The sequence below is a fragment of the Jaculus jaculus genome, chromosome 12 (assembly GCF_020740685.1).
Source record: "Jaculus jaculus isolate mJacJac1 chromosome 12, mJacJac1.mat.Y.cur, whole genome shotgun sequence".
Taxonomy (NCBI): domain Eukaryota; kingdom Metazoa; phylum Chordata; class Mammalia; order Rodentia; family Dipodidae; genus Jaculus; species Jaculus jaculus.
In genome coordinates, this window is record NC_059113.1 from 63,263,275 (window position 1) to 63,287,219 (window position 23,945).

The 23,945-nt window shown below is 39.5% G+C and overlaps 1 protein-coding gene across 3 annotated transcripts in view; it reads right to left on the reverse strand.

Moving 5' to 3' along the window:
- Positions 1–23,945, reverse strand: part of Kif27 (kinesin family member 27) — a 211,992-nt gene that overhangs the window by 38,832 nt on the left and 149,215 nt on the right. For all 3 annotated transcript variants that reach the window (XM_045131475.1, XM_045131476.1, XM_045131474.1), the window contains 2 exons: positions 15,008–15,213; positions 7,530–7,727 (listed from right to left, as the gene is read on the reverse strand). In XM_045131475.1, the coding sequence (XP_044987410.1) occupies positions 7,530–7,727; positions 15,008–15,213 (404 nt within the window). The remainder of the gene's footprint in view (positions 1–7,529; positions 7,728–15,007; positions 15,214–23,945) is intronic.

Below are 23,945 nucleotides of genomic sequence, written 5' to 3' on the forward strand. Positions count from 1 at the left end.
TATATGCCAATAATAGAGAGAACATCTTCAATAAAATTATAGAGGATATGGGCTGGAGAGATGGCTTAGCAGTTAAGCGCTTGCCTGTGAAGCCTAAGGACCCTGGTTCTAGGCTCGATTCCCCAGGACCCACATGAGCCAAATGCACAAGACAGTGCACACATCTGTAGTTCGTTTGCAGTGGCTAGAGGCCCTGGTATGCCCATTCTCTCTCTCTTTCTCGATCTCTCTATCTGCCTCTTTCTCTGTCTGTCACTCTGAAATAAATAAATAAAAATGAATAAAATATTTAAAAAAGTTATAGAGGATATTCTGGGCATGGTGGCATATGCCTTTAATCCTAGCACTGGGAAGGTGGAGGTAGGGGATCACTGTGAGTTTGAGGCCAGCCTGAGACTAAATAGTGAATTCCAGGTCAGCCTGGGCTAGAGTAAGACCTTACCTCAAAAAACCAAAATAAATAAATAAATCGGGCTGGAGACATGGCTCAGCAGTTAAGACATTTGTCTGCAAAGCCTAAGGAGCACAGTTCTATTTGCTAGTACCCACGTCCAGCCAGATACACAAAGGGACATGTGAAATGGAGTTCATTTGTGATGGCTAGAGGCCCTCATCATTTTCTCTCTGTCACTCTCAAACAAATAAATAAAATATTTTTAAAATTATAGAAAATAATTCTCCTAATCTTCCAAAAGAGAGGCCCATCCAGGTACAGGAAGCACACAGAACACCAAATAGAGTGGAAAAGAGAAAAAAATTACCATCACATTATAGTTAAAACACTACACAGGGCTGGAGAGATGGCTTAACAGTTAAGGCAACTGCCTGCAAAGTCAAAGGTTCAATTCCCCAGTATCCACATAAACCAGATGCACAAGGTGGTACATGTGTCTGAAGTTTGTTTGCAGTGGCTGGAGGCCCTGGCATGCCCATTCTCTCTCTCTTTGGTAAGTAAATAAATAAAAACTATTTTTATTTTTAAAAACCCTACACAAAGAAAAAAGAGAATATTAAAAGCTGCAAGAGAAGAATGTCTCACCACTTACAAAGGCAAGCCCATCAAAATTCTATCCATTTTTTTTTCTACAAAAACTCTAAAAGCCAGAGGGCCTGGAATAAAGTATTGTAAAATTTGAAAGACCACAACTGCCAACACAAACTATTACAGCCAGCAAATTAATAATAGAAGGTGAGGGCTGGAGAGATGGCTTAGTGGTTAAATCGTTTACCTGCAACACCTAAGGACTCATGTTCAACTCTGCAAATCCCACGTAAGCAAGATGCATAAAGTAATGCATATGCACAAGGTCACACATGTGCACAAGGGAGTGTGTCTGGAGTTCAACTGCAGTGGCTGGAGGCCCAGTTACACTCCAATTCTCACTCTCACATAAAAAAAGACAGGCCAAGGAAGGAAGATTGCCATGAGTTCAAGGACATCCTGAGAGTACATAGTAAATTCCAGGTCAGCCTGAGCTAGAGTGAAACCTTACTTCAAAACACCAAAAAGAAAAACAACAACAACAAAAGGCCAGTCTGGGGCTGGAGAGATGGCTTAGCGGTTAAGTGCTTGCCTGTGAAGCCTAAGGACCCCGGTTCAAGGCTCGATTCTCCAGGACCCATATTAGCCATATGCATAATGGGACACATGCATACGGAGTTCGTTTGCAGTGGCTGGAGGCCCTGGTGTACCCATTCTCTCTCTCTCCCTCTGCCTCTTTCTCTCACTGTCTGTTGCATTCAAATAAATAAATAAAAATACCAAAAAAGAGTTTTTAAAAAAAGGCCAGTCTGCTGGGCTTGCATCAAAAAAAATCAATAAAATAAAATAAGTTGAAAGAAAATTTTCCTATAATAAAAAATGGCTTTATGAATATATGAGCACTAAGCCAGACCGACAGAAAATACTTCTCATGGAAGAGAAGAACAAACACACTCAAGAGGTTACAGGAGGAAAAACAATAAAAATAAATAAAACAAATGTGAAAGCAAATGAATATCTAGAAAACACTAAACTTGGGCTGGAGAGATGGCTCAGTAATTAAAGATGCTTTCTTGCAAAGCCTGGACAGCCCAGGTTTGATTCCCCAGGATCCATGTAAAGCCAGATGTACAAAGTGCCACATGCTTCTGGAGTGTGTTTGCAGTGGCAGGAGGCTCTGGTACATACATTCTCTCTCTTTCCATTTGCAAATAAAAATACTTAAAAAAACAGAAAACACTAAACTTCACCGTCTTCAACTTGACAGTGATTAACTCACACCTCTCAATTATAACACTGAGTCCACATTAGTGTACATTAGTGGACTCAGTCAAAAGATGCAGGTTAACAAGCTGAATCAGAAAACAGGATCCAAAATGTATATACTATGTTTATCAAACTGCCCAGTAAGCACTTCTCTTAATATTTATACCCTTATATTAACGCTACTCTCACTTTGGATAAAGAATCTTCTCTTTTCAGATGGCAGTGACCGTGGGTTGACTCAGAAGGTATCATAATGCTGGAAAGAAGTGACTGGAGTACTGAGTAACATCTCGATCATACCTTCCAAGGCTCAGAGTCTAATGTGGAAGAGGTGGCGGAAAGAATGTAAGAGCCAAAGGAAGGACAGGACTCCTTACAAGGTGCTCCCTCCAGACATAAAATGGCCTGGATATCCATGACCTCACAGTGCCTGATACTATCGACACAAGACCAGCATAAGAGGAGGAAAGATCATGATATCAAAATAAAAGAGAGACTGATTGAGATGGGGAGGGGATATGATGGAGAATGGACTTTCAAAGGGGAAAGTTGGGGGGGGGGGGGGAGGGTATTACCATAGGATATTTTTTATAATCATGGAAAATGTTAATAAAAATTGAGAGAAAAAAGAAAAAGGGAAAAAAAAACAGGATCCATACATTTGCTGTCTATAAGAAACCCACTTTACATATAAAGATAGACACCAATTTAGGGTGAAAGGATGGAAAGATATTTCAAGCATAAAAAGCCAAAAAGAGGGGAATTAAGCAGTTAAGGCACTTCCCTGCAAAGCCAAAGGACCCAGGTTCAATTCTCCAGGACCCATATAAGCCAGATACACAAGGTGGCACATACATTTGGAGTTCATTTGCAGTGACTCTAGGCCCTGGCATGCCCATTTTCTCTATCTGCCTCGTTCTGTCTCAAATAGATAAATAAATAAATGAAATATAACAAAGTGGACTTCAAAATTTAAAACTTACACATACCAAAGAATATTATAAAAATTTAAGTTTGGGCTGGGGAAATGGCTTAACAGTTAAGGTAATTGCCTGCAAAGCCAAAGGATATAGGTTCGAATCTCCAGGACCCATGTACGCCAGATGCACGAGGAGGCACATGCGTCTGGAGTTCATTTGCAGTGGCTGGAGGCCCTGGCATGCCCATTCTCTCGCTGTCTCTCTCTCTGCTTCAAATAAATAAAAGTAAAAATATTCAAAAAAAAAAAAAGTTGAAGTTAATCTGTGTGTGGTGGCACACATCTGTAGAAGACTGAGGTTGGAAGATCACTTGAGCTTATGAGTTTGAGATCAGCACAGGCAACATCATGATAGCCTATGTCAAAATCTTTATAAGTTTGAACATAACATATGAAATTGGAAAATTATTCAGAAATCATGTATCTGATAGGACTTCATGTCCAGAAAACATAAGAAATTTCCTACAACTTGACAATTAAGGAAAACAACTTAAAAGGTGAACAATGGGGCTAGAGAGATGATTCAGCAGTTGAAGACACTTGCTTGACAAACCTGAAAGCCCAGCAACCTGGGTTCAATTCCCCAGAACCCATGTGAAGCCAAACACACAGTGTGGTGCATGTGTCTGGAGTTCGTTTGCAATAGCAGGAGGCCCTAGCACATCTATTCTCTCTCTTCTCTGGCTGCCTCTTTCTCTCTTAATAAATTAACTAAATAAAAAATTAAATCAAATAATTAACTAAAAAATTAAATTAAATAATTAACTAAATAAAAGAGGTGAACAATGAATGTGAATAGACACACACACACAGAAGGAAAAGGTCCTTCTCCAAAGAAGATATACAAATAGTTAATAGCACATGAAAAGATGGACTATAGAGTGAGTTTCAGGACAGCCTGGGCTAGAGTGAGACTCTGCCCCAAGTAAATTAATAAATAAGTTTTAAAAGTGGTTAATGCTGGGCATGATGGTACACACTTTTAATTCTAGCACTCTGGAGACAGTTGCAGGAAGATCACTGTGAGTTTGAGGGCAGCCTGATACTACATAGTGAATTCCAGGTCAGCCTGGGCTAGAGTGAGACCTTACCTTGACAAATTAAAAACGCAAAAATAAATAAATAAATAAATCAACATTACTAAGGAAATCCAGATCAAAAGCACAAGATACCACTGTACACCTATTTGGATATAACAAAAAATGAGGACTGGAGAGACAGCTGGACAGTTAAAAGTGATTGCCTCTAAAGCCTGCTGATTTGAGTTCATTTCCCCAGTATCCATGTAAAGCTAAACTCACAAAGTGGTGAAAGGATCTGGTTTTGTTTGCAGTGTTTCTGCATGCAGTGTTTGCATGGTTTGGCGTCGTTTTCAGTGGCAGGAGGCCATGGCATGCCCACACTCACTTACTCTCTCTTTCTTTCCCAAATAAAATAAATAAAAAAATTGAATAAAAATACAACAACAGGTATTAGTGAAGATAGGGAGAAATTATAATATTCTTTTTAAAAAATATTTTAGGGGGAGGGAGGGTATTACCATGGGATTTTTTTTATAATCATGGAAAATGTTAATAAAAATTAAATAAATAAATATTATTACAAAAATATTTTATGTATTTATTTGAGAAAAAGAGAGAGAGAGAGAATGGATGCCCCAGGTCCTCCAGCCACTGCAAATGAACTCCAGATGAGTGTGCCCCCTTGTGTATCTATATCTGGCTTACTTGGGTCCTGGGGAATTGAACCGGGGTCCTTTAGCTTTTCAGGTAAACACTTTAACCCTTAAGCCATCTCTCCAGCCCCAAGAGAAATTACAATATTCTTGTACTGATGAAAAGAACACAAAACTATTGTGCTGCTATGGAAAACCACCAGCAGTTCCTCCAAAAGTTAAGTACAGTTATTGAATGACTCAGCAATTCTATCTCTAGGTATATACCCAAAAGGAACTAAAAGTGAGGACTTGAACATTTATTAATGTCAGTGTTCTGAACAAAAAGGAAAGGTGGAAAGTATTCATTCATTCATGGTGTGGATGAATAATATGTGCCTTTCACTTTTTTTTTTTTTTTTTTAAAGATAGGGTCTCTCCCAGGCTGATTGGGTATATTCCAGGCTGGCCTTGAACTCGCAGCAGTCCTCCTACCTCTGCCTCTTGAGTGCTGGGATTAAAGGTATGTGCCACCATGCCCAACTAGAATGACTGACTGACTTACTATTTTCTTTCTTAAAAAAGCATTTTATTTATTTGATAGAGTGATAGAGGGAGAAAATAGGTGCACCATCTCCCCAGCCCTAAACTTTCTTTTCCTAAAGATGGATGGAGTCTTGCTATGTTACCCAGGCTGGCCTCAAACTTATGGGCTCAAGAGATCATCCTGCTTTAGCCTCTTGGAGGAGCTGGGATGACAAATATATGTCACTGGGCCCAGATGTACAATGGAAATATTGTTTGGTCATAAAAGATACATCCTACAACATGGATGAACCCTGAAAACATGTTACATACATAAGTCAGACACTAAAGAATGAATATGCAATAACTGCACATACATGAAATATATAGAAAAAGCTGAGTCATAGAGATAGAAAGTATATCAGAGTTTATTATGAGCTATAGGAAGATGAGGATGGAGAATTACTGATTATTACATTTTTTTCAGAGTAGTGAAAAGTTTTAGAAACAGGTATGATAGCCATGACATTGTGAATATAATTAATGTCACTGAATTATATACTTAAATGGTTAAAGGATAAATTTTGTTATAGATATTTTACCACAGCTTGTAAAAAATTAATGATAGGATTGGAGAGATGGTTTAGTGGTTAAGGTACTTGCCTGCGAAGCCTAAGGACACAGGTTTGATTCGCCAGTACCCACGTAAGCCAAATGCACATGGTGGCACATGTGTCTGGAGTTTGTTTGTAGTGGCTGGAGGCCCTGGCATGCCTATTCTCTATCTGGCACTTCTCTCCCCATCTCAAATAATAAATAAGTAAAATATTTTTTAAAAATTAATGATATACCAAAACCCATTGTATAGTACATAGATTCTATACCAGTAAGTTTTAGAGAAAAGAATGTGTAAAATGCTCTTTAAATTCCTATCCATAACCAGATTCCATGATTTTCTATGGTCTGAAAATGGATTACACACACTGTTTAAAACTCTAGCCAATTTGGGGAATCTGATAATGGGAGAAGTTGTACATGTACTGGGCAGAAGGGTACCTATCTCTCAATTTTGCTGAGAATCTAAAACTGCTCTGATATATTTTTAATTAAAAATATTCTTATCTGGGCATGGTGGTGCACAGCTTTAATCCCAGCACTTGAGAGGCAGAGGTACAAGGACTGCTGTGAGTTCAAGGCCACCCTGAGACTACAAAGTGAATTCCAGGCCAGCTTGAGCTATAGTGAGACCCTACCCCGAAAAACAAAAAACTAAAACAAAAATTCTGGGAACTGTCTGTCTCAGGCATTAGGTTATGTTTATTTCAGCAGAACAAAGCCTGGCACACAGGGCTAGGAAATGTGCACTGTTCTGATCACCACCAGCTCTTCCCAAGCCCAGGCAGCTACTCTAAGGCCATTTTAGAGAAAAGAACAGACTCAGGAAGGGTGATTTTCTCACAAATCTCCCAGCCAGGAACTGAGAAATTGGGAGTGAGTCCAATACCAGCCTGGCTCCAGAGCCAGATCCTGCTGTGTATACACAAATCCTGTCACTCTGATCACTTTAAGGAAAATGGCACCATCTCACCTGGTGTTTCTTTTCCATACAGCTACATGGACAATGTATATCAGAGCACTCTGAAAATCCTTTATAAATGATATTACAGAAAGCCAGTTTTTTTGTTGTTGTTTTGTTTTTCAAAGTAGGGTCTCACTCTAGTCCAGGCTGACCTGGAATTCACTATGTCGTTTCAGGGTGGCCTCAAATTCATGGCGATTCTCCTACCTCTCCCTCCTAAGTGCTGGGTTTAAAGGTGTGTGCCACCACACCCAGCTAAAAAGCCAGTTTTTACGTTTTGACAGCATTCATTAAAGACCTTATAAAGAGAAGTTTTATCACTGTACCTCATTCTGTGACGTCAAACCCTTCAAGACAGTACTCAAAGTTCAATAAATAGGTTTTACTATGTAGATAACAAAGCTGTAAAGTAAGGAGGGACAGCACTGAAGGACACGTCAAATACAGACATGTCACAAACAACTGAGTCAGCACCTCGACTTCCTTAGCTCTGAGCCGTTGTGCACATCACATTACACTAAGCAGGAATGTATGACAGGATTACTTTGATTTTTTGTTGATCCCTCTTAATCTCTGCATCTAGTTGCTTCTTTTTTTCATTTTCTTCTTGAAGTTTTTTTTGCAGCTGTGCCTTCTGATATTTCAAATGATCTATATTCTGTTCGAGTTCATCAGCACGTCTCTTGTTTTGGATTGACAGAGAAGCCAACTTCTTACTATCTTGTTGCTTCTTCTGTAAGACCTGAGAGCACAGGGAATAGTCCAAAATGAAAAAGTGCACCTCTCATTCTTAACTACACAAAGCTTTTTACTCAATGCTAAGGACAGCCATTTTCTATAGATTTACATTGTTTATGAAGTTCATAAACATTTCTTTTTCATCTTGTTTCAAGGTAGGGTCTTGCTCTATCTCAGGCTGACCTGGAATTCATTCTGTAGTCTCAGACTAGCCTCAAACTCATAGCAATCCTCCTACCTCAGCCACCTGAGTGCTGGAATTAATGCACTGCCACACCTGGCATTTATTTACTTTTTTACACTTCTAATTTTGCAGTCGGGGAAAACATCATTCGTTTTCATCAGATATATAAATAATTAAATGAGTGATGAGACTTCTTTATGCTGACAACCACAGCAAAATAGGCCTCTTTTATTAGTAAGATTTTAGTTAAAAATATCTGTGGGCCCAGCTGTAATGCTCACCCCTAGGCATCCCCAGTGGTGTGTCAGGGAGGCTCAAGCCCTGTTCTCACCCTTGCACCGAAAGAGGGTGATTGGAACATCCAGAACTGCTCCACAGCCCTGACTAGTGTGGGGAGGCTGTGGCTGGAGGCCCAGACCAACCCCTCACCTCCATCACACCCCCACTGCTGCAAGGCCACCCACCGCACGCATGTGGAGCCGGGGCATAAATTATTGTTTGCATTAAAGAATCACGTTCCCATGTACATTTGACACAAGGAAATGTCTCAGAATTGTGTGGGAATAAAACTCATTTGAGAATTGGAAAAAAATATATATATCTGTGGTAGGATGTGCTCTAGTTACTGCCTAGCCTACTGCCCCTGTGCAGTGTATTTAAGTGATATAATATGTATTTATATGTAAGCCAGGCATGGTGACTCATGTTTATAGTTCCAACACTCAAAAGGCTGAAGCCAGGAGGATCATGTAAGTTCCAGGCCAGCCTAGGTTACAGAATGAGATCCTGTCAAATACACCCAGACAAATATACATATAAATATAAATGGTAAAAACTTAAATGGTACAAAACCAAGCTTAGAATTTTAAAAAAGTCTCTTGTCCCAGACCCCAAATCTACCTGCTCTGTTTCCTGACACAAAAATTATTGATTAATTAAATATTTTTCCAGAAATGTTATACATATACACGCAAAGAAATGCATGTATTTACACTATACGCCACCCTTTTTATTTTCTACTTATTTCTGGGGTCTAAGAATCATTCTATGTGACTTCACAATATTCCATTGTGCTTTTATTTTTAGATTCAACTGTCATATGAATCATTAACTTCTTGAATAAAGGTGATCAGAATTGACCATTTTCTCCAGTACATCTAAAATTATCTATAGACAGCAAAAGGAATTTGCTCACATTTTCAAAGTGTTTATATGACTAATATAAAATACGAGTGAAAACAGATAAGCATGTGTCAGATTTGTATTATATGTTAGTGTTGCATTAGGTAAACTGGCAAAAGAAGTCAAGAGGATATTGGACATGGTAGGAATCCCAATACTTTTGAGGTAGAAGCAGGAGGATCACAAGTTTAAGGTGAGCCCAATCTACATAGTGAGATTATCTCAAAAACCAACAAAAAAACCACACCAGGGCTGGAGAGATGTCTTAGCAGTTAAGGTGTTTACTTGCAAAGCCTAAGGACCCATGTTCAGATCCCACATAAGCCAGATGCACAAGGTGACACATGCTCAAGTGGCACATGCGCACAAGGTGACACACACATCTGGAGATCGGTTACAATGACTTGAGGCTCTGGTGGGCCAATTTTCTCTCTCTCTCATACACACACAAAAGCCAATCTGTTGGGCTTGCTTCAAAAGAGGCTAAATAAACAAATAAATAATTAAAAAAAAACACTTAAAATGTTAAGGGATGGTCACATGAATTAAATAGACCATGAATATTATTTTATTTGCTTAGCAACAGATTTTCAACACAGCATGTTTTTGTTTTTAAATCAAATTTGGTATTCACAGAAAAGCTGTATCTTGGGGCAGTGCTGCTCAGAGTGGGTCTGTGGCCCATCCTAACTGAAACCATTGTCAACACAGCTAAGTGTACCATCAAACTCAGCTAACACTGTTTCCATGAAAGACTTTTTTTTTTCTGCAGGGTTTTACTCCACCTGGAACTCACTGTATAGCCCCTGGATGGCCCCAAATTCATGGAGATCCTCTCACCTCAGTCTCCCAAGTCCTGAAACTAAAGGCATTTACCTCACCCAGCTAGACATTTTTTTTTTTTTTTTTTTGAGGTAGGGTCTCACCTAGCTCAGGCTGACCTGGAATTCACTATGTAGTCTCAGGGTGGCCTTGAACTCACAGCAACCCTCCTATCTCAGCCTCCTGAGTGCTGGGATTAAAGACATGCACCACCACACTGGGCTTTTTTGTTTGACACAAGCTCTCACTATATAGCCTTGGGTGACTTCCTGATCCTCTTGCTTCAGCTTTCTGAGTGTGGGGATTACAGGAGTGTTCCATCCTGCGCAGTTCAAAGAGGGCATTATGATGAAGTAAGCTGCACAGAGAACTTACTTCACTACAGATCAAGAACTGACAATGCACAAAGGGACACCACTGGTTTGGAGGCCACAGCCTTTACTTGGAACCTGAGGCTTTGCCACTTATCATGATAAAAGCAAAAATGATAACACCTTTATACAATACCAAGTATCAGTGTATATCATGACAAATTTACATAACAGTAAGGTTGCCACTGTCTTTTACACTATCACACAAATGCTCAAAAGTGTAACTTTGTGAGCATTAAAGTATTAATATTGTCACATAACAAAAATATAAAATATAAGTTCAGTGTATACGATTAAGAAAATTAGTTTTATAAATGGAAATGATTGCCAGGTATGGTGGCACACACCTTTAATCCCAGCAGAGGTAGGGGTTTGCTGTGAGTCCAAGGCCAGCCTGAAACTACATAGTAAATTCCAGGTCAGCCAGGGATAGACTGAGACACTAACTCAAAACACAATAAAAAAGGGAGAGTGGCAGAGGTGGCTGGAGAGATAGATGGCTTAGTGGTTAAGATGCTTGCTTTAAAAGCCAAAGGACCCAGATTCAATTCCTCAGGACCCATGTAAGCCAAGTGCACAAGGTGGCACATGCATCTGGAGTTTGTTTGCGGCATCTGGAGGTCCTGGCACACCCATTCTCTCTCTACTTGCTTTTCTCTCTCTCAATAAATAAATAAAAATAGGTTTCAATATTCTAAAATGGCACATAGAGTACTAAAACCTATTATTAACACTATGCAACCCTGTATGAATTATCTAACCTTTCTAAAACTTAGTTTCCTCCTTTGTAAAATGAGGATTCAATAATGATAAAATAACACACACATCTATGTAAAATATCTGATATGAATATGGCACTCTGCAAACATTCCACAAATGGTGACGATTGTCCTTATCACCTGTCTCCTGTCGAAACTTTATGGACATGCCAAGGGCACACATGTTGTTCCAGTCCTTTGCTGAACCACATACTATTCAGAGGCTAAGTTCTGCATTTTCTTTTCTTCTCAAGTACTTAGCAAAAGCAAACATATTGCCTGGGGTGGTGGCACACACTTTTATCCCAGCACTCAGGAGGCAGAGGTAAGAGGACTGCTGTGAGTTTGAGGCCAGGCTGGAACTACAGAGTGAGTTCTAGGTCATCCTGGGCTAGAGTTAGGATTATATGCCCTGCCTTGAAAAAATATAAAAAAGGAAAGCAGGACACGTAGCAGAAAATAGCACAAAAAACTAGGTATGGTGGTGCATGTCCATAATTCCAGCACATGGGAGGCTGAGGTAACAGGGCCACCCCATCAGTTCAAGACTAGCCTGGAGTACAAAATGAGTTCCAGGTCAACCTGGGCTAGAGTGACATCTTGCTTAAAAAACAAACAAACAAAAAATGGCCAGGCAAGGTGGCACATGCCTTTAATCCCAGCATATGGAAGGCAGAGGTAGGAGGATTGCCATGAGTTCTAGGCCACCCTGAGACTACATAGTGAATTCCAAGTCAGCTTGGGCTAGAGCAAAACTCTACCTGGAAAAAACAAAATAAAATAAGATAATACTGATAATAAAACAACAAATCTAGAAGGGCTAGAGAGATGGCTCCGCAATTAAAGGCATCTGCTTGCAAATCCTTCCAAATTTTGCGTTCAATTCTCCAGTGCCCATGTAAAGCCAGCTACATAAAGTGGCACATGCATCTGAAGTTAGCTTGCATTGGTAGAGGCTGGTGTTCAGTTTTCACTCTCTCTCTGCCTCTCCATTTCTGCTTGCAAATAAATAAAAATATTTAAAAGCAGGAAAATAAAATGATATAATTCATTAACTTATTAATAGTTTTAATCTTTTAATTTCAACCACTTTAGCTGTGTGAGATTAGAAAACATAACAATTATTTTTTAAATTCTGAACAAGGGTTTGGGAGATGGCTCAGTAGTTGAAAGTGCTTGCTAAACCGGGCATGGTGGCGCATGCCTTTAATCCCAGCACTGGGGAGGCAGAGGTAGGATTGCCGTAAGTTCGAGGCCACCCTGAAACTCCATAGTGAATTCCAGGTCAGCCTGGGCTAAAGTGAGACCCTACTTTGAAAAACCAAAAAAAAAAAAAAAAATGCTTGCTTGCAAAGTCTGCTGGCAGAGGTTCAATTCCCCAGTACCATGTAAAGCCAAATGCAGAAAGTGGTGCATGCATTTGAAGTCCTGCAGTGGCAAGAGTCTCCGGCACACACATACTCTTTCTCTTTCTCTGCTTGCAAATAAATAAACAAAAATATTTTAAAAATTCTTAACAAGGCATAGTATACAGATATATATGGTAAATATAACTACTTTAGAAAAGCAATAGTTTTGCTTATTATTAATGCTAATTGTAAGAAATGTACTAAAAGCTGAAGTTAAGATACAAATCTGTGAAATTATAAATAAATATTATTAAATAAATATTATATTTATTTTTTTCAAAATAAAGAATTCCAGCACTTGGGAGGTAGAGGCAGGAGATAATGATGTTCAAAGTTCTCTTCAACTACATAGTGAATTCAAGGCCAGCCTAAGCTATATCTCAAAAAAAAAACAAAAAAAAAAACAACTAAACGAAAGAAGGAAGAGAAAGTGAAATCAACATTCTGAAGGAAAGGTGGCATGTATACAACCACTGGTCCTCTTTTAAGCAGTTTAAACATTCAAGTCGTAAGTCATATGTTTTTATCTTGGTACTGACAAGCCAGGCTATATAAGAGACACTTCAGGAGAGACTTTTCTTGGTCTGGTTACCACTCACTGCATCCCTGCCTGTGATAGGTCCTGATATAGCACAGATGTATAGCAGACATTTATCTTGTTAAAAAAAGAATGACAATAACATAGTTGCTAGCCAAAAAGGATAACAATGCTCTGAATAGGTTAACTAAATTTAACTTTACATACAATGCAGATAATATGAATTCCTCTACAATATGAAAGCAATAGATAAGATATAAAGATAGCCAGGTGTGGCATTCCCTTGTAATCCCAGTACTCAGGAGGCTAAGGCAGGAGGATGACAAGGAGACCAACCTGGGCTATACAGTACTGTCTCAAACAGACAAAACAAGTAAATAAAAAAGATAAAAATATTTCGAGGCATTCTAGGAAACTCACTATAACCTAACAAAACATGATGATCATGTGAAAATGGCTTCTTTACATTAAATCTGTTTGGAATATTCTCATTGAATAGGATCTCCATACCTCTCTCTTCTTCCTTTCTTTCTTCTCTCCCTTCTTTCCTCCCTCTCCCTGTGTGTTCTTGGAAATTGAACCCCCATCCTCACACATAGTAGATAAATGAACTATCATTGAACTATATCCCCAGTCTTAGAACAGAATTTTTAACAATAGCTATTTCTGAATTATAGCTAAATTGATTTTTTTTTTTCCAAAGTAGGGTCTCACTCTAGCCTAGGCTGACCTGGAACTCACTCTAGCAGGGTGGCCTTGAACTCATGGGTATCCTCTCACCTCTGTCTCCCAAGTGCTGGGATTAAGGTGTATGCCACCGCGCCTAGCTCCTAATGTTTTATACTTATTGTTTAGCCACTATTTAGTCACTCACACTTCAGGAAAGGATACTATTTCTGTTATCTTTGTTTCTTAACATGTGATTGTTTTTTAATACTGTGGTTAAAATAATACTGAGTAAAGAAATACAGTATTCAGGGCTGGAGAGATGGCTTAGTGGTTAAGCGCTTGCCTGTGAAGCCTAAGGACCCTAGTTCAAGGCTCAATTCCCCAGGATCCACGTTAGCCAGATGCACAAGGGGGTGCACACTTCTGGAGTTTGTTTGCAGTGGCTGGCAGCCCTGGTGGGCCCATTCTCTCTATCTATCTGCCTCTCTCTCTGTTTGTCATTCTCAAATAAATTAAAGAAAAAGGAATACACTAGGCAGATATTAAAATACATCCACTAACTAGCATAAGGAAGAAAACAAATGCTACACAGTTTCTTTGGGTAATAAAAACTGAATTAATTCCATTTACCTATTAACTCAATATAAGAACCTCCAAAAGCAAGATTCTTTTTTATGTTTATAATTAACAACATATTTCGTATGTATACATCATGGGTTGGTAGCCTGTTTTCCCTCATCCCTGCCGCCATTCCACTGGGGACGCTCCTCAGTGGGGCTGCAGGTATTCCCCAAGGGGTTGTGGTTTATGCATTGTGGGAGCAACACTCAGTTATTTTGGGGGGGGCAGGGAATGCCTCTGGGCATGATGTCTCAAGCTGAAACCACAGAGAAATTGGGGAGACAATCATGAGTGCTGCTTCCATGCAGAACCTGATAGTCAGTGCCAGGGTGTAGGAGACAAACCCTGAGGATAAGCAAGATTCTTTTTTAAGTTTCCTTTGTGTTTATGTGGTGCTAGGGATCAAATCTAGAGCCTCACACAGGAGATAAGCATTCACTGAGACTCAGCAGGATTTCAGTTAAGGAAGGACGGCTTTAAAACATTTACTCAGGGGCTGGAGAGATGGCTTAGTGGTTAAAATGTTTGCCTGCAAAGCTAAGGGATCACAGTTTGACTCTCCAGGACCCATGTAAGCCAAATGCACAAGGAAGCGTATTCATCTGGAGTTCGTCTACAGTGGCTAGAGGCCCTGGCATGCCCATTCTCTCTCTCCCTTTCTCTCTCAAATAAATAAATAAAGTATGTTTTTGAAAAAACATTTACTCAGTTACATTCATTGTTTTGTTACCTGAACTCTCAGCTTTGCAGCATCCATCTTCTTTCGGAACTCCTTCTGTAATTTTACCTTCAGAGCAACATCAGAAAGATCCTTGTGCTCCAGCTCCTGCAGCTGCTTCTGTGTTTCTGTCAGTTCCACTTTTGCCTGCTCAGCTTCGTGCTCCAGTCTTGTCACTTTGAGTGAATACTGTCTGCTCACTGACTTTGCACTGTTACCTTCACAAGATAACAATATCAAGTTAAAATTATGTTTATAAAGCTAAAACATAAAAAATCTTTAAAACTGTAGTTGGGCAGTAATTTGTTTTTCCCTTTTTCCTCTGAGGTAGGTGCTAGGTCAGGACAATGTAACAAAGAAATTCCTTCCCTTCCACACCTTCCCCCAACTGCTCCCTTCTTGAAAGTCAGTCCTGGCAGCTTGTGTTCCCCTCCCCCCCCCCCCCGAATAAAAACTTCCATCTTTGCCTCAGAGTGGTATCCGTGGTCTTGGTCACTCCTAAACCTTACATGTGGTGCTGTGACTTGGATAGGAAGGCTTCTGATTACCCTCTTAGGCAGCCAGAACTCCTTTTCCCTGACCAGACCACAGAGCTGCCATTTGACCCTCTGAAGGCCTCCAACCATCTCCGTCTGATACAGGCTCTCACACCCACCACGACTTGGCCTCACTGTTCTTCCTTCTCCTCCCTCCTTATCTGTAAGTGCCCCTTTCTCTTGGGTTTCAACCCTCCTTGTGGAAGCCGTGCTGGCACACCATGCTACACTCCTTGGCAGCTAGGCCCCAACCCCAGGTCTCGAGAAAGATGCCCTCTGGACACCTTGGGTCTCTCACTCTCTGGTCTACCAAACCCTAAGGGGTGGCTTTTGGTTCGGTTGCACCATCTTGGGACACCCCCGCCCCCCGCCTCTCCCTCTCCTTCCCCTCTCCCTCCTGAGCTCTCATCTTCCACTGCCAGCCACTTTCATCTTCCACAGCCAGCTGCTTTGGCCACTGGGAGCACAGTTGACCTCCTCGCCCACTAACAGGCTAAAAAGCCAACAGTTGTGACCTGTACGCCTCTGTCCATGTGGGAGGTGCAGGCCCCATTCACCCTAGCAGGCTGGGGGGTCATGTTGGTGTTCTGTGTAAACCCAACTTGAGCTCTGGTTTATCTTTTTCTCTCACCTTTGTTTTGCTCTTTCTCTGTCTCCTCTATGACTCTTGTTTTGATTTTTTTTTGGGGGGGATTTCAAGGTAGGGTCTCACTCTGGTCCAAGCTGACCTGGAATTCACTATGTAGTCTCAGGGTGGCCTTAAACTCAAGGTGATCCTCCTACCTCTGCCTCCCAAGTGCTGGGATTAAAGGCGTGCGACACCACGCCCAGCTGACCCTTAGACAACATCTTTCTCTGCAACTCTGCTTGGCCACATCCATGAACTGGACAATGGGTCCAAATGTGCTGAGCATGATACTTTTGATTTCTATATTCTCAGTGATTTAAACAATTTCTGCCAATGTACAGGCAAATGGTCTGAAATGCCTTATTTTTCATTCTGTGTGCACAGCCTTCTCTCTGCCCTACCTGCTTTTCTAACCAGGTCCTTTAGCCCCTCCCCGATACTCGTCCTCACCCTCTGCTTTTGACCCTGACACTATAGAGGACCTCACCCCAATAGCTCCTCCGGCTCCCTCACCTACACCTTGCCTGGTAATAAGGTTTGATTATAATTTCCAGAGTTGTAAAAAGAAAAAGATAGAAATTTAAAATGGGAATGCATAACTTCTGAATGAATGAATGAATGAATGTGTGAAAGGGAAGTAGTTGTCTAGACTGTATATGAAAAGTGCACTTGAAATGAATGTGTGTATATGCGTACATATGTGGCTCACAGCCCTAAGTTTGCAGAATGATTTCTGTTCTGAGCGGTGCTATTTCATTGTGGGAATGTTTTCCACCAAGCCTACTGTATGGAGACAGCATAACCAATTTTTACTGTTGAGATCATAGAAAAAAATACAAGATTCTCCTACCCTTAAAGAATTGTAAAATGGCAAGATTGGAAAGTAGCCTATAGCCCTGAGGGAACTCTCTCTGGAATTCAGGGGGAAAATGGCTCTTTCTTAGCTTCTCTGCCTTGCAGAGCCAGGAAACTGCAAGCAGAGGAAATCTCAGAAACATTAAAAGTAATTACTATCATAGGAAAAAAAATTACAAGATTCTCCTCCTCTTAAAGGGTTGTAATATGGCAGGATTGCAAAGCAGCCTACAAGACTGAGGGAACTCTCCCTGGAATTTAGGGGGGAAAGGCTCTTTTTCAGTTTCCCTGCCTTGCGGAGCCAGGGAACTGCAAGCAAGGAAAATCTCAGGATCCTGGCCCCAGCATGATGATGAAAGAATGCCAAGTCACTATGGGGACTTCTTATAAGAAATTTATAACTGTTTTATGCTTATAAAAATCTTGTAGCTGTTTTATGTTTACTTTATCTTTCAATGTTTATATGAAACTACAAACAGATAATAGCCTCAAGACTTATGCTTTAAATTTAAAAATACTCAATACTAAATTTGTAAAAAAAAATTTGAAAATTTCTAATAGTAGTTAAATCCGCTTTCATATTTAATACAGTCCAACAAAGAGAAAGACAAAGTAGTAGGAAAGAATGAATAGGAATTTCAAGATATTCAGGACACTATGAAAAGATCAAACATAAGATTTCAGGGTATAGTACAAGGAGAATTTCACTCCAAAGGCATTGTAGGCATTTTCAACAAAATCATAGAAGAAAACTTCCCCCAAATTAGGAAAGAGATGCCAATGCAGACATAGAACACCAAAAAACAGACTAAACCTGGAAGGAACCTCTCCTCAACATATTATAATCAAACTACCAAACATACAAACCAAAGAAAATATATTGAAAGAAGTTAGACAAAAAAATCAAGTCACATACAAAGGCAAGCCCATCAGGATCACAGCAGATTACTCGACACAAACTTTCAAAGCCAGAAGGGTTTGGAGTGATATATTAAAGACATTCTACAACAAAAGCAGGCTAGAGGCATATTTAAAGAAAAAAACAGCTCTACACAAAATACTTGAAAGGATCCTCCATGCTGAAGAGGATCACAGATTACTTGACACAAACTTTAAAAGCCAGAAGGGCTTGCAATGATGTATCCCAAGTTCTGAAAGAGAACTGTCAACCAAAGTTACTTTATCCTGAAAAGCTAAACATGTATATAGATGGAGAATAAGGACATTGCACAACAAAAGATGGCTAAAGGAATATTTCAAGACAAAACCAGCTCTACAGAAAATAATTGAAAGAATCCTCCATACTTAAGAGAAAAACAAACACATACATAGGAACCTGGAAAAAACAAACCATACTCAAATACTACTTAATACAAGAAAGCAAAGGTAAAACTGGAAGAACACCAAACCAGAAAAATGGCAAAAATAAATATGTACCTATTAATAATAACTCTTAATACCAATGACCTCAATGGCCCAACTAAAAGACACAGGTTTGCAGACCGGGTTAAACAGCAGGATCCTTCAATTTGCTGCCTCCAAGAAACTCACCTTTCTATAAAGGATGGACACTATCTTAGGGTGAAAGGATGGAAAACAGTGTTTCAAGCAAATAAGCCTAGAAAACAAGCAGGGGTTGCTAGCCTAATATCTGACAAGGTAGATTTCAGTCCAACACTAGTTAGGGAAGATAAGGAAGGTCACTTTATATTGATTAAAGGCCCACTCCAACAGGAAGACATTACAATCCTAAACATGTATGCAACCGACCACGGGGGCTCCCAACTTCATCAAACAAATGCTATTAGAACTAATGTCACAGGAAACTCCAAACACAGTTGTAGTGGGTGACTTCAACAACCCACTCTCATCAAGTGACAGGTCATCCTGGCAAAAAAACAAACAGAGAGGCATCTGCATTAAATGAGATCATAAAGCAAATGGATCTAACAGATATCTACAGGACATTTCATCCAAATGCTGCAGACTACACATTCTTTTTAGCAGCACATACAACATTCTCTAAAACAGACCACATATTAGGACATAAATAAAATCTGAACAAATACAGGAAAACTGAAATAATTCCTTGCACTCTATCTGATCAAACTACAGAGCAATAGCAAGAAGAGTTATGGAGCATACAAAAAAATCATGGAAACTAAACAATGCACTACTAAATGATGAAGGGGTCAAAAAAAGAAGGACATTTAAAAATTCATAAAGTCAAATGATAATGAGAACACACATACAAAAACCTTTGAGACACAATGAAGGCAGTCCTATGAGGGAAATTTATAGTTTTAAGTGTCTATATTAAGAAATTAGAAAGGTCTCAAGTAAACAACTTAATACTTCACCCTAAAGCCCTGGAAAAAGAACAAGGCAAACCAAAAATTATTAGACAGGAAGAAATAATAAAGATTAGGGCAGAAATTAATGAGAGAAAACAAAAACAATCCAAGGAATCAATGAAACAAAGAGTTCATTCTTTGAAAGGATAAGCAACATTGATAAGCCTTTACCAAATCTGACCAAAAAAAAGAGAGAAGAGTCACAAGTTAATAAAAGTAGAGATGAAAAAGGCACTATCACAACAAATAACAAAGAAATTCAAAAAACCATAGGGACTTACTATAAAAACATATACTCCACTAAGTTTGAAAATCTGAAAGAAATGGACGATTTCCTTGATTTATATGACCTACCTAAATTAAATGAAGATGAGAATAACCACTTAAAGAGACCTAAAACAAAGATGGAGATCCAAATGGTTATCAAAAATTTCCTAACTATGAGAAGTCTGGGCCCAGATGGATTCTCTGGTGAATTTCACCAGACCTTCATGGAACAACTAACACCATAGCTAACTTTTCCATAAAATATAAAAATAAGGAATTCTACCAAACTACTTGTACGAAGCCAGCATCACCCTGACACCAAAATCAGAAAAAGATAAAACAAGAAAAGAAAATTACCAATCAATTTCCCTCATGAACATAGATGCAAAAATTCTCAACAAAATATTGGCAAACAGAATACAAGAAAATACCAGAAAGATCATTCATTGTGACCAAATAGGCTTTATAACAGAGATGCAGGGATGATTCAACATATGCAAATCGATAAATGTAATACATTATGTAAGTGGACTGAAGGACAAAAATCACATGATCATCTTATTAGATGGAGAAAAGGCATTCAAAAAAAATTCAACATCCCTTCATGACAAAAGTCCTACAGAGACTGGGAATAGAAGGAACATATCTCATCATAATAAAGGCTATTTAAGACAAGCCTACAGCCAACATAATACTAAATGGAGAAAATCTTGAAGCTTATCCAGTAAAATAAGGAACAAGACAAGGGTGTCCACAGTCCCCACTTTTATTTAATATAGTACTGGAAGACTTACCAACAACAATAAGGCAAGAGACACACATAAAAGGGATACAAATTGGAAAGGAAGAGATCAAATTATCATTATCTGCAGATAACATGATTCTATACATAAAGGACCCTAAAGACTCTACTAGCAAATTATTAGAGCTGATAAACACTTATAGCTATATAGCAGGATACAAAATAAACATGCAGAAATCAGCAGCAACAAACACACAGAGAATGAAATCAGAGAATCACTCCCATTCACAATTGCATTAAAAAAAAAAAGTACCTTGGAATACAACTAACCATGGAAGTGAAAGATCTCTACAATGAAAACTTTAAAACACTCAAGTGAGAAGTTGCAGAAGACTCTAGGAAATGGAAAAACATCCCTTGTGCTTGGATCGGAATAATCAACATTTTGAAAATGGCAACGATACCAAAAGCAATATATACATTTAATGCAATCCCCATCAAAATTACAATGGCATTCTTCATGCATATAGAAAAAAATCCAAAAATTCATTTGGAAGCATAAAAAGCCTTGAACAATTTTGAGCAACAAAAATAAAGCTGGTGGTATCACCATACCTGATTTTAACCTACACTACACAGCCATAGTAACAAAAAACACATGGTGCTGGCACAAAAACAGACATGTAGATCAATGGAACAGAATAGAGGACCCAGATGTAAGTCTGGATAGCTATAGACACCTGATATTCGACAAAAATGCCAAAAATATTCATTGGAGAAAAGACAGCCTCTTCAGCAAATGGCACTGGAAAAACTGGATATGCATCTGCAGAAGGATGAAAATAGATCCTTATCTCTCTCCATGCACAAGAATTAACTCCAAATGGATCAAAGACCTTAATATCAGATCTGAAACTCTGAAACTGCTAGAGGAAAACCTAGCGGAAACCCTTCAACATATTGGTCTTGGCAAAGAATTTCTGAATAAAACCCCAATTGTTCGGGCAATAAAGCAACAGATTAATGGCTGGGACCTAAGGAAACTGCAAGACTTTTGTATAGCAAAAGACACTGTGAATAGAGCAAAGAGGCAACCTACAGAATGGGAGAAAATCTTTGCCAGCTATATACCTGATAGACGATTAATATCTAGGATATACAGAGAACCGAAAAAGTTAAATAATAAGAAATCAAACAAGCCAATTAACAAATGGGCTATGGAACTAAATAGAGAGTTCTCACAAGAAGAAACACGGATGGCATATAAGCATCTGGAAAATGTTCTACATCCCTTGTCTTCAGGGAAAAGCAGATTATAACTACATTGAGATTCCATCTCACTCATGTCATATTAGCTACCATCATGAAAACAAATGACCATAAACGCTGGTGAGGATGTGGAAAAAGAGGAACACTTCTACATTGCATGGTGAGATTGCAATCTGGACCAGCCATTGTGGAAATCAGTGTGGAGGATCCTGAAACAGCTAGAAATAGATCTAACATGTGACCCAGCTATAGCACTCCTAGGCATATATCGTAAAGACTCATCTCACTACCTTAGAGATACTTGCTTAACCATGCTTATTGCTGCTCTTTTCACAACAGCTTAGAAATGGAACCATCCTTGAGGTTCCTCAACTGATGAGTGGATAATGAAGATATGGCACATTTACAAAATTCAACTCAGTAGTAAAGAAAAATGAAGTTATGAAATTTGCAGGAAAATGAGTGGATCTGGAAAGGATTATACTAAGTAAGGTAACCCAGGCCCAGAAAACCAATTGTTGCATGTTCTCCCTCACATGTGGATCCTAGCTACAAACAACTGGACTCCTGTGTAAGTAAGAAAAAAACTCAGTAGCATAGGCCAATAAGCTAGAAAGCAGATACAAAGGGAATAGAAATGGAGGGAAGGGGGACCTAACAAGATGGTATTGTATATGTGTAAGTAGAAGAACAGATTAATGGGAGTGAAAAGGTCTAAATGAAGTCAGGGGAAAAGATTGAGTAAAGGAAACGTGGAAGGAGGGCTAATTAAAATCTAAGAGGATAGAAATGTCATTTGGAAACCTACATTTTTGTACAATGGAACACCCAGGAGCCATAGATAGTTACTAGAAAATTTTCAGTGCCAGGGATGGGTCACCTTCCAGTGAATTGTTGGCAGGAGGCCATTGCCAAGGCCCTTGGTTTCCCACCAAAAAGAGATGGTAAGAGGACTTCTGGTTAAGATGGCGGCTTAGAAACCACACCAAAGGAGCCTAGGGGAGAAAATGACAAAGAATATCCAGCAAAATACATACTTTTACTAAAAAGTAAAGTGTATAGGAAATTAAAATGGCAACAGAGAAGTAGGAGAAAACCAGAGAAACCAGAGCCCACACAGGCAGGCCTAAGTGGCTCTGGGAGTGGTGGCTCTGGCTCCAGCTCCAGCAGCAGTGGCTTCAGCTCTGGCAGTGGCTGCTCCAGCAGGGGCAGAGGCAGTGGAAGTGGCAGCTCTGGCTCTGGCTCCAGGTCCGGCATTGGCAGTGCCAGCTCCGGCAGCAGCAGCAGTAGTGGCTCCGGCAGCAGGGGATCCAGCACCAGTAGCAGCTCCAGATCCAGCTCCAGCAGCAGCAAAAGCAGCTTCAGCAGTGGCAGTGGCAGCAGGGGCTACAGCAGTGGAGGCTGCAGCAGCGGTGGTGCCAGGTCTGTGGGGCCCCAGCTGCCAGGCTCGGCTTGCCTCACAGAAAACAGAGCAGCAGCCAGTGACCCTGCCAGCCTACTTGAACCCACAGGGCACCAAAGAGGGATGCAAGCAGAGTGCAGCATAACTGAGACCAAAATCATCCAAAAAGGTAACTGGTATTGCACCAGGGAAGGGTCTCACTTGGTCACAAGCTGACTTGGAACCCTCAACAGACTAGAAATCTTAACCTCTTTGTTCATAGAGGATCTAGTTGTTATAATACCTACTCTTGCATAAATACTTGGTACTATTTTTCATTGAATGTGTACATTGTTTAGTTAAATTTTAGAATATATCTGTATTTTGTTCCATTCAGCTTACCTGAATACTCACATAGCAGGCAAACCCAACTCCTAGGAACACCTTTGTAGATACTCTGAGAGTCTTAAGAGCCACACCTAACACCTCATGCTCCTACCCTGAAGATATATAACATCAGATTGATTGAAACAGCTAAGAATACACAGCTAAGTAGAAAATCCAAGCATGAACTTAACCCAAGATGCAAAAAATATAAACATTATTAACACAAGAAACACTAAAAATCAAGACAACATAAATCCACCAAAAAGTATTAATGCATCAGAAATGACCTCCAGTGAGAATGAGTTCGAGGAAATGCCTGAGAAAGATTTCAAAAGAATGATTGTAAGTATGTTCAAAGAAGTCAAAGAAGAAATCCAAGGAATCAAACAGGAAATCAAAGAAATCAAAGAAGATCCAGGACACCAATTTAAGGAAATAAAGAAGTCAATACAAGACATAAACAAGGAAATAGAAATAACAAAGAAAAACCAGTCAGCATTACTAGCAATGAAAAACACAGTTAATGAAATA